The following is a 12,361-nucleotide window of genomic DNA, read 5'->3' on the forward strand; positions in this document are numbered from 1 at the left end:
AAAACCACCGCGAAGACTCCATTTTCTTCTTCAAAGAAAAGAAGAAAAGTACAAAGCCTTGGGTTGATATTAAAACAAAAGTGGCCACAAATGCCATTCAACAAAAAATGTAAAAAGTCCGTTTTTAAGTCTTAGAGTAATGTCTTGGAATAGACTGCTTTGTAATATGCTCGTATGTATTGTAATGTTCATTGATAAATTGATAATGTAGATCTAGATATTCCACTTATTACATACGTTTTCTTAACAATAATACCCCCATTCTGCTTGGACGGGGCTCTCGCCGCGCTCATTCTGTGACTTAGAATTGGCTAGAGCGCATCGAGAGATCCCCGAGGTCGCCTTGGGCTCGAAGAGACCGCGCAGCGAGCGCTATGGTCGCCAAGGTCTCTATCACCTTTGCGACTATTTTGATATTTAAGGCTTGGTCGCCCAGGGAGCGCACAAGAGTCGCCGGAGAGATTCCATTTGAGCAAGTTCTTCGCGTTTTTAGTTCTACCCACATTCCACTATGGCGGCGACCTCACCGCGCGCTCTCTGCGACCTAAAATTAGCGCTCAACGAATTTCATAGATAAAGAACAAATCTTTTTACGCTTTGTGTTTTTTGTTGTGTTTTCAGTTTTCATAATTTTACATTTGGTATGATATTCCAATTATGAAATCAAGGGTTACACAGATCCAGCTTAGGTCGCTGCTAGGTCGCCGTGAGAGCACCGTCTAGTGGAATGGGGGCCTTACTAGCTACGCGCTCTGGCCAATTTTAGATTGGAGCTGGGGCGCAGTCAGTACAGCAGGAACAGTAAACTCGTGATTACATACTAGATGCACAAAACGTTTATTTCTACAATCAATTCAAATCATACATCACTTTATATTATTTCGATAATATCGTGGAAATAATATGGTTAGGTACCTATGACAATGAAATATTATGAAATTGAGGCGAAACACATGGATAGAGAAACATACAAAGGTAAAACAAGTACAAAATATTAATTGGTTCAAAAAGAAGAAATAAGGATATAAAACGGTGGCTACAGGGTATCAAAATAAACTCAGCTTAATTTGATTATATTGAATTATACTTGAAAAGTTTTCAACAAAGATGACATCATACAATTAGGATATACGCAAAATATACAGCCTTTTCTTGTAATTGATCAACGCATCACCAAGAAACCGCACGTCTCACGCAAGACAGTTTTTTATACGTTGAAATATGTACATTGCAGTTTGGTGACGCAAAATGTGCTTGATCACCATGATTACGAGAGTATATACATTTCTTTAACGAGCTCGCTTTGTGCAAGGCCGTAAGGGGACACTAATCTAAGCACTGTTGCAAGATATTACTCTACTTCAAGAATGCAAACGTGTACAATAGTTTGAATTGCTGCGAGAGGCATAGCAGGGAAGTTAGCCCTTTTATACATCATGTAAAGGCAGCACGAATCGCTCTCCTGATATAATTGAATGACTGTTGTGGAACATATATGTCTTGGAACTTAATTATACACAAAGATATGCACAATAGCATTTAATGCCCCGTGTCAATGCCATTACAAGCCTAAACACATAATAAATTTTATTAGCATTAACGTAGCATGACAGAAATACAAACTAGCTTTACTAAGATATTTTACAATTATTTTATTAAACTCGCACAAAGCTAGTGCAAGTCGAAATAGCCTACCAAAATGAATGCTCCTGCAGTGAGGTTTACAATAAAGCTCCTACGGTCAAAACTCTCATGAGTTTATTTAACTATTTTCATTTCCCTCATAAAATTATTGTGATGTTTATACAATACAAAGGAACTGTTAGAATTAATTCTATCGTACAACCAATCTTTTATGTCTCCTTTCATAAAATTACTTTGCTGTAAAATTCATCTGAAATTTTCTTTGCATCCATTTGCAAACAGGCGCACAACGCCAAGTAATCTGCAAATTAAAGCAATAAAATTGATCTAAAAAAATTTGCAGCAGGTCCGCCCACAGTCTGAGTTTGTTTGATGCTTGGGTGATTCACGTTTTAATTCGATAAATCAAGAAACATGTAACGTAACATGACCAATTTACGTCCGAATTATTCAAAACGTATTTATCTTAAAACTGCACGGACAGAGCCAAATTTTAAACCCATGGTCAGAAATATCAGCTCTTCTAAAAAGAAAATGCATGGTCTGTAAGTTTTTCTCCGCCTGTTTAACGCCGTGCGAGCATGTATTTATACTGAGGTATATGATGAAGAATTGTGCTAGGGTAACCCATTATCGTCCACCTCGGTCTTTTCCCTTCTAGCGCTGTGCTTGAAGAACACAGACCAGAAAAACATGCACAGTACCTATCCAAAGTAGTCTGCAGACAAATGATAATAAAATCACTATGTCTGTCCGGCCACTTGCTTAACGCGATGGAAAAAACAATGTTTATCTGTAAATTCCCCCCACATGCGCGGCACGTGGCGTTCACGTGGTAAACGCATGGCCATTATGTTTTGCTGTGCAAAAATTAAAGAGATGGCTAAGGATCATACTTATGATGTTCTTCATTGTTCGTGAGAACAGGCTTTGGCATAATACACCGCGACATGTGGACATGAGCCAAACCGGACGTAAATAGGTTCTGCACGTAAATAGGTCATGTTACGTTACGTAAGCTTTAACTTGCAACACAGGTTACTTCTTTTCGTTAGCGTTGTCCTTCTGCATGCGGCGAGCTGCCAACTTCTGTCGAAGTTTACTCTCGAACTGACGTCTTTTGCTGCGATGCTGATGCTCCAGCCGTGCCTCGTCCTCGGCGTGCTGTTCCATCAGTTCCTGGGCACTTTCCACGATTGTCCCCAGTCTTTCGTCGCCCCCCGTCTGTTTCCTCCTTCTCGATGCTAGTTTTCTTTGAAGGGTGGCTTTAGCGCGTCGTCTGCTCTCGTCCTGCACTTCAGCAAGCCTGGCGGAATCGACTTCGTGGCTTTGTAGAACATTTTGGACCTGTTCATTGACATGATACAAAGCTGTAGCTGATGATGATGTAGCAGCTACATAAACCGACTCGGATGTTTCCGTAGATGGCTTTGTTGAGGAACGACTAGGCTCAACAGGCTGGTCTTGTACATTCAATGAAGTGGCATCACATGCTGGCCAAATACTGAGTGCAACGTCCATGGTGTCATCTAAGGACTCTTCTATCGCACGTAAGTTTGCATTCAGCTCGGTAAGCTTCTCTTCACCTGTAAGAAAATGGCAAGATAATTCACTATTCATTTCACACGGATAATATCAGAGAGTGTGCAAGGCGTAGATTAAAAACACGCTGCTAAATTTGAAAATTGTGAAAGGTTTCATTAAAGTGTTTCCTCGAACTACAACACGCTACCCTCAGATGACAGGAAAAGATTGATGATATGTTATCAACTTAACGAAGACAATAATCATATTGCACTCATTTACAGCCATTTCCCTGATAAAATGATACTTTGAAATGTGTTCTGGATTTTCTGATGAAAAGGCTTGTCCTGAAAATATAAAGACTATCTTTTTTAAAGCACTATTCTGTTCTTTTACTCATGAAAATTTTGCAATTGTATCTGTGAAAGGCATATTTTATAGCACGTTTTGCTTTGTATCTAATTTTCTTCATTAGATATCAAATTTCATCATAGGCATGCTGCTCATTTAAGTAAATCAAGTACGTTTGTTACACAACAGTTGGTCTTCTGTAGGTAGGCAATAATCGGATAAGGAAATGTTCTACTAATGGTTCCTAAGCAAGTTGTTTCTTTTCTTTTTTTGTTTCGTTATGTATCATACAGTTGATAACAAAGTTTTGAGTTGAACGAACGGGATAAAAGGTCTAAGACAAGTTCTCATGCTGCGAAGATATCTCTCTCAAGATGCAGTTTAGGAATTGCCATTCTTTTAGCTGTCAAAATATATATAGTTCTTTTTATTGGTCCAGAACTTTTTGGTTCAGTCACCTGTTGTTGCTGTAACATCTGATGTTGTCGGTGAGTGAATCCCGAATAACTGTTGGAAACTTTTCCAAATGTAATCTACCAGTTCTTGGTCATGGTCATTGTCAATGGAGGCATCAGAAGCAATGGCGTCGCAGATGATGGTAACGAGGAAATTAACCAGGATTATGAAGATGCATATCATGAACAATGTGAAGTAGACAGGGCCAACATATCGGTTCGCCTCCAAGACTTCCTCAGCAACAAACCTGAAAAGTATCCGCGCAATGTTTATACGTCAGTAATCTAACAGCATCTAAATACTATATGACTGATCACTTTAAATACGTTACAATTATTATAAACAATAGTAAAACACGGACTTATTCATATTTACAACAATAAAATGAGACCTTTCTGCGGTGTTGGTTAGATGCATATTTTACACCATAGAATATGTTAATCCTATGTAAGACGTAGTGCTATTTTAAAATGACCCTTATATTGCATCATTTGGTGTGTTGTGCGGAAATTAAGAAATTTCCATACCTGCCAAGCAACATTTCCAGAAGGGCGTAGTTTGTGCGCAGCACATTGCTAAAGGCCTTCAAATGTGTCCCAAACACCACCATTCCTGTGTTGTTTACGAAGGTAGTTAAGATAAATTGTAAAATTATCTCAAACATGATAGAAATGCTAAAACATTGATATTCATACCTGTAAAAGATAACAGAATGAGCATCATACGCTGTATCTGTACAAGTGACAAGAAGCAGAACAGACTCATACAACCAAGACCTTTCCAAATATATCTGATCATGACAAGTACATGCAGTTCAAGCTCTTTGGAACCCTACGATATACCGATGAAATATAGCGAATAACAGGCATGCAATTGAATGACCAAGTGTTTCTGTTGCTTTTAAAGATAGTCTATTATATTCATTTCACAAAGAGGAACAGACTCATGTACCTGAAGAGCTAAAGGCCATGAAGGCTACGGCGCTTGTTACTGAAAAGCCAAGCAGGTCATTCTTCATGGCACCTGGCAGGGCGATGAACTTAGCGATGGTCTTGCTGAAGCGGACAACGCGGAGTAGCTTCAGTGTGTTAACGAAGACTAGAATGGCCAGCACAAATTTGAAGGCTTCATCCCACCAGAAGGTATGCCCAAAATCAACAGACTGGTGTATTCCAAGTTCACCTATGAAATATAGATTGGTGCAAGGTGAATAATGATCATAAGGCAATGGTTTGTGACTGAAATATCCGTTGTGGCCGTAAAAGCAACAAAAAAGGTTGTCATTTTGGTTCTATTGGGTGGTAACCATTAATGGACATCCAAGAGGGTGGTAACCATTCGGTCAATTCACAATGTCGTAAACTGCCTTACCATGTTACACCTAGGCAGAAAACAGCATTTTACTGATAAGAACTGCAAAAGAATATAATCAAGTGCAACTAACCTGTCGCCTCTACTATATCCTTCAGTGCTTCAGATGCAAAGTAATACCTCAGTCCAAAGGCACAGATGACAACTGCAGATCCAATGTTGCTCACAAAAGCTATTATATTCCAGATGGAAAAGAAAAACTTCCAGCCTTCTTCTTTGACAACAATCACTTCTTTGATGAGGTTAGCCAGAAAAAAGAAGATGAAGAGGATGTGTACCAACGCCATGCCGTAATCAGAGATATTCTCATACTGGAACAGTCTGTGTGTTCCAACAGTTGCAGATGTGGCAAGATGGCCCACATTCATCTTATACACGGTCAGTTGAAGGCTGCTGAATAGCTTACGGGACGGGTAGTAAAAGGACAGTTCCAGAACCAGACGCTTGGTATATTTGTCAATCCACTGGTTACGCTGAAGATCTGACAAGGTGGACGTAGCCTTAGTCAGAGTGGTGGGAAGTTCCATAGAATATTCTGAGACGCAAGCTGACTCATATGTCACCTCACTTGTGGCGTTAAACTGCCAACAAGCGTATGGAGCATTGCCGGTTTCTATCACCCAACCGTTTTGGATATTGTCGAGTTCAACAGTATCTGCAAGAGGTAAAACAATTGTCAACATTAAATGCTAGAATAATGAGAAAAAACATACTAATTTGTCATTAAGAAACTCATAAGTGTTTGCAATGGGCATAGGAATGTAAACAAAATTTAAAAAAAATATACATGTATGTAGGCAAGGGTAACGTTAGCTCAATTACTTAGATTAAAATTAGACCATGAAATACGCTTGTAGCTGACTACATAAAGTGACATGTAAGTACATTGCAATGAAATATATCACTTTTGGGGGCAATATGGTTTGAACTTGTGATCACCAATTTCAAAACTAAAATGACAACGGTAACCTAGTATACGATAATCAAATAAAATCAAAACATATATCACTACTATGTACTTATGCCTTACAACACACCACCAATGGATTTTCTTCAACAAGGTCAAAGTCAAAGTCAAGACTACTAGTAATAGTACAAACCTGCTGCCTCTCTAATTTGAGTAAGGCGTGGCGGGCCAATTCTGAATGCTTCAGTATGAAGTGGAAACTGTCGGTCCAGGTACTTCATCTTCCAACCATTATACCAGTACGAGGGGTACAAAACAGGCAAAAGAATCCCGTCAGTCCACGTCCAGAAGTCTTCAGGAGTCGTAATCTGTGGCGAGACAACACCAACGTTTGTCACAAACCTTCACGTAAACAATCTAAAACTATTATTGAAATCATATCCTGGAATCCTTAACTGCACTAAGGAAGTGGAAATAGTTATATTACAGGCCCTTATTGAACCGCAACCAAGGTCGTCAACGCACCCCCCCCCATCTGCAACACCCCCGTGTCACGTGACATATGTGACCTTTGACTTCCAGGTCACGTTACTACCCATCAGAGCTGAAGAAAGATGGTGGAGGCTGCCTTTTTTCTTCTCAGCAAGAAACTTCTAGCTGTATGTTACAGCTGTAATTATTGATGTTTAAAAGTTATATTCCAGCATAAATCCTGCACAAGCTGAGTATGACTTTGCGGATATTTTGTTAGTTGCCTACCGAATCAAAATCTTCTGTTAGCCTGATGGACAAGGTCTGCGATGCGTGGAAAGCAAATGGATCTTTATCCTGCTGACTGATGAAGAACAGAACTGCAACAAACAGGAGTAGGACACTATACTCCTTCAGGACGAAGACAAACTTTTGCCGCTGATCGTTCTTTCTTTTCATCTTCAGTACGGAGGCAGCTGCCGGTGGGTAAACTCTCCTTGAAGCTGAAAATGTTTACATCATATCATTACGCTTTGATAATATTAAGGTTATATATTCATCGTTCTATTTTGTTAACACTCAAATAATGCATTAACAAATTGAAGAATTATTAATGTCGATGTCATTCAAAGGTCGATGTGCCCCCTACTAAGGTGCATCAATTGAATTACAATGATTGTTGTACAAACAACACCAACGTCTATTGTAAAATGCACTGGTCATGAGTCCGTGTGGACTCCAGCTGTAGGTATGAAAGTTAAGTTAAGGGTTACTGACCATTACATTTAAGGTCGAAAAGGTATAAACGCAGTTCTTCTTTCTTGATATTGTACGTCCTCTGCTCGCTCGAAGGCGTTGGATTACAGATCAAGGCAGCTACGAGCGCCAGGATGAATATCTGTTGAAAAATAAATAGCAAAATTCATTTACTTGGTAGCGTATAAAGATAATCTGGTAGAGCAGTGTCAATCAGCGGAAAACGACCAAAACGAAAGCACACGGAAGTTTTACCTGGCCAGTTTCCGCGACAACGCTTGATAAACAAAATGAAAGGAAGAACGCCTTTAGCCATGCTTCACTCTTCTCCCTTCCCCAGTCCAGACTGTACATGATGACAAAGAATGACGAGACGATGGAGGACACAACTACTATTGTCCACGCCACGTACTTCGGCCAGCGGGACATTCGTTTTCCAGCTTTTCAAGACAAGGGAATAAACAGCTATTAAGATATATCAGTATCTGTGAGTGCCCCCCCCCCCCAGCAGCGAAGGCATAACTGTTTTTTTGCAGACTGTCAGAAATTGTCTATCACAGATGATGCAGTAATAAACAAACATGACAAAATAACTTATTTGCTGGTATTAACAGCATTGCTGCAGTGGTCAGCGAAAACTTGTAACCGTAAGGGGATGTGAGAATATACTTCAGATAACATGTAATGTTTTTTGCATCAAAGTAAAGATGGAAGTAAAGAACAACACACCTCCACTGCGTCGTACTCCCGGAGCTGTGGTGGGAACTGGTATCTCCTTCCTGAACAGCAGAAGCGGCACCATGGTAACGGGTATCACCAGAGCAGTAGTCACAAGACTGACGTACAACTCCTTTTGAAAAGGTAAGGCGTTATGTAATTATCATAATAAACAAGAAACATGCAATTATTGAAAAAAAGAATAAGTTACAATCTTTATCTAACTTTCCGTACTTTTAATAAAATCTGAGTACGCTGCTGTCTAGTTATTTCATTCGACAATTCATATACTGCCAATTTCGGCCAGTCAAGCCAAATCTCCTTTTTGTCAACATTGGAAAGTAGACCACTTCTTCCAAAATGTAAATGAAAGCCTGGTACTATTTGGCCGTAAAGCAAGCGCTGTCTTACCTGCAGTGTTAATTGCACAAACCCCAGGTTGTACACAATGTTTGTGATGGAATCATCGTTGTCATCCCTGTACCACATGGCACTGGCCACCATCATACTGTTGACAACCGCCCAGCAACAAGACAGGCGTTCTGACTTGGAAAAACTGGACCCTTCGAAACCAGCAAAAAAGTGGTAACAATCATGGTACATCTGTGACACTTCACCAATGACATTGGCTTTCTTCATAAACGTTTTAACACAAAAACAGCCTTTCATCTATATGACAGCCCTTTTACGTTTAGCCAACTGAAAAAGAAATATACTGTACATTATATTACATACATGTGGGATATACAGGAAATGTCAAACGACATACCTTCAGGCGATACAACAGGGGATGTCCACATGTGTTGGTCGTAGAACAATGCATTTGTATTCTCTCGAAACATGGTGCTGAATGATCGCAGCTGCTCGTGATTCGACACGTGCAGCACCTTTTGAACTTGGCAGTCACCTCTGTTATCAGACAACCAGTCATAACAGACGAACTGGTATCTGCAAAAGTAAATTGAGTATTCTGGATTAAGTCTTTTTGTTAGTTCTGCCCCTTCTTTCACCTTAGATAAATATGTAAAAGACGCATATAAAGCAAATATCATTGACATAAGTCGTAACTACAAAGCTAAGAATACAATAATTAACGGAAGTGCTAAAGTTCTGCCATGGTGAGCAATTGTTGCCATATATTATTAGGTAGGTCTTAGTTCCTCGCATGATATGAAACTAACGAATTCCTAAAGCCGGCGTCACAATTCATGCGAGCATCGGCCGATTTTGTAGATCGCCGGAAGCTCGCCGAATTTCAAATTCGCCCGAGCGTCGACCGTATTTTTCACTGAAAACCTGCCCCGTCACAAATTGAACAGAGCTCGGGCGACGTCCGTCGAACGCTAATAATCATAATTCCCACATAAGACGGTACCATCTCTTGGACACGGACGAAGTCAGAATCAAATGGCCTGGTAACAATCTCAAATTTGAACCAACTTTACTTTCTGAGTTGTGGCAAATCTGTAGGGCACAAGTGAAGTAGGTGGGCACACTGAAAATAAACACATAAAGAGGAATTTTGTTATAGACCAATCAAAATACAAGTGCAGGAGCCACAAAGTCAACAGATCAGTCGTTTAACCCCGATCCAAAAATTTTTACCAAATAGAAATCGACCGAAGCTCGGGCGAACGCCGTCCGAGCTTCGAACCACCGTTGACAAGCCTATCGACGCCCTGCCGACGCCTGGGCGTGCCTCGGCAGACAAACATAGATCTATAATGACTCAGTGGACTTTCAAATAGTCATTTTGTGGAGGAAAAACTCAGGAAATGAAGTCAAACCTCAAAAGTCAAGCCCCAGTTCATTAATATACAAATTGAAACATCCAAACCAATACCAAAATAGAAACAAGAAGCATTGTCTTCGGTGTCAACATTTTATTTATAATTTTTTTTTAAATGAAAATTTAACTTTGCATTGAATTGTCTTTCATTAGAAAAGTTTGGCAGCATTCTTCGACAAGTTGAAATTAGTATTAGTTAATATTACAGTATCATTTATCATCTTATGTTATAAACCAAACTGTCGTTTCCTTTTTTCTATAAACAAGAAGGAGTTCGGCCGAGGCCCGTCCAACACCTGCACAACGCTCGCCCGAAGCACGCCTTACTTTTCATGAGTCGGCCGGAACACTGACGACGGTCGTCCGATTATTGTTCAAGGCCCGTGCGAGGCTCGCACGAGGCCGAAGAGTTCGGGCGACCTCCGACCGACCAAAAATCGGGTCTAAAATCCTCGGATGCCCGCCCGAATATTGGCCGAGCGCTGGGCGTTGCTCGGGCGAGCTACGGGCAAACTGTTGACGAGCTGTGCGAGTTCAAAAATCGTCGCCGAGGCCTCGCTGAATTTAAGCGCAGCTTCCAGTGACACGCGAACGTCGGCCGAGCTCCGAAAATTCGCCCGAAGCCCGTAGAATCGACAGGACGTCGGTCGTACTTCGCCCGAAAATCGCCATTTGGAGCTCGCCGACAAGTCGGCCGAGCTAATTTCTTGATTTGTGACGGGGGCTTAAGGACAGCCACAACTGTCGTCACGTCAGTTACGTACATGTAATTTAAGGTTCACGAATCTATTTGGTTGAATAATGAATGCATGGTTCTTACACTTTATCCGTTTGCATATCCTTTATAATCATGTTTCTCAAGAACCAGGACGCAGCGTCACCGCCCCCAGTGTTGTCGTGCCAGATATGCAGTAGTTCCAAATGCCCGAGTGGGTTTTTCACTGGCATTATGAAGTCATACGTGCCACCACGTAGCAATGACTGAAACAATAAAATGTGAAACTATGGAGTGCTACTTAAGTCTCTATTTCCTCAACTGACCTCATGCCAATCAATGCAAAACAAACTCAGAAAAGAACTCAGAAAGACACCAATTATAAAGGTACTGGCGTTCAGACATGGCCGCCAGCATGTCATGAACACAGGTTCATCACGCCACCTAACGAGAAGTGTGTCAATTGCAAAACATTCACGGACGACTTACTTCTCCTCCAGGATTCAACGTTTTGACTGCCGACTTGCACTCTGATCCAAATACTTGGAACCCAATCCGTGCCGAGGTGCTAGCACCAAACATGGAGCCAGTGTTAACGGTGATCTGGTATAGATATAGGGCTGGCATCCTGTCTGGCGGAAGGATAGACAATGGCTCCAGCTGCTCCTTTATATCTGGACTGGTCGATCGCGAGCCTTTTCTCATCTTCTCCTGGAGCAGAATTAGTAAACATGTGAAACCACGGGACGGGTATAAAGGCAGATATAACAAGGCTATAGCATCAACCCGACGTTGTGATGCAGTAAACCAAAGGGGCCCAGAATCGACTGTAACCTTAGTCTTCCCCACCAATACACCGAATATCATTAAAAACTATCCAGAGCTTCTAATGCTATGCTGCCACAAATATACCTAAACACACACACACACACACACACACACACACACACACACACACACACACACACACACACACACACACGCACACACACACACACACACACACACACAGGCACACCAAGAAAAATACCACCGTTGTAGTAACAATGCTTTAAAGCAATAAGTTACTCACTCGAAGGCGCTGTAAGTCCACATTTAGTAGGATCATCAATAGGAGATAGAGAGCCCAGTCGCCGATAACCAAGTAAAACACATTGTCGTTGTCAGTTAAGCTTTTGGGATTTCTGAAGATGTTGTCGAAATCAATTGAATTTGGTGGAAAATGTACGCTGCCACCAATGACAGCCTTCGGCCTTGGAAAACTGCAGTTACACCTCATGGCACTATTTGATAGATCCAAGAGAACCTAAGAAGAAATAAACATATTCAATGTTAAGTCATCTTGTTAACATGTATCATTTAAGAAATCTAAGCAATGTTATGTCTTCCGTCAGGTCATTGGCATTTAATATATCGTTATACGATTGTTAAGATAATTGCTATCTAGATCAAGTGTGCTCACCCCACAGATGGTGTTGTCCCACTTCTCTGAAGTATATTCCCAGCTGTTGCAACTTACAGTTGATGCCCGCAGCTCGTAGTCGTCAGCTGAGGGTGCAGTGTGCAGAACAGATGGGGATCCTAAACAATTCCGTTTTGGATGTAACATAAATATGCTTTGAGAAGAATCACCTATGCTATACAAAATATTTATCAAATC

General features: G+C 40.9%; 1 protein-coding gene across 1 annotated transcript; it reads right to left on the reverse strand.

Moving 5' to 3' along the window:
• Positions 1-813: 813 nt before the first annotated feature.
• On the reverse strand, positions 814-7,913 carry LOC136439656 (polycystin-2-like protein 2). Its single transcript, XM_066435151.1, has 9 exons — positions 7,736-7,913; positions 7,502-7,622; positions 7,013-7,227; positions 6,447-6,621; positions 5,420-6,001; positions 4,927-5,157; positions 4,503-4,587; positions 3,978-4,222; positions 814-3,230 (listed from the first exon to the last, which is right to left on the reverse strand). The coding sequence occupies exons 1-9, from the start codon at positions 7,907-7,909 to the stop codon at positions 2,683-2,685; spliced, it is 2,376 nt and encodes a 791-aa protein (XP_066291248.1). The 5' UTR covers positions 7,910-7,913; the 3' UTR covers positions 814-2,682.
• Positions 7,914-12,361: the final 4,448 nt, after the last annotated feature.

This window comes from Branchiostoma lanceolatum, chromosome 1 (assembly GCF_035083965.1).
Source record: "Branchiostoma lanceolatum isolate klBraLanc5 chromosome 1, klBraLanc5.hap2, whole genome shotgun sequence".
In the NCBI taxonomy this organism is placed as follows: Eukaryota; Metazoa; Chordata; class Leptocardii; order Amphioxiformes; family Branchiostomatidae; genus Branchiostoma; species Branchiostoma lanceolatum.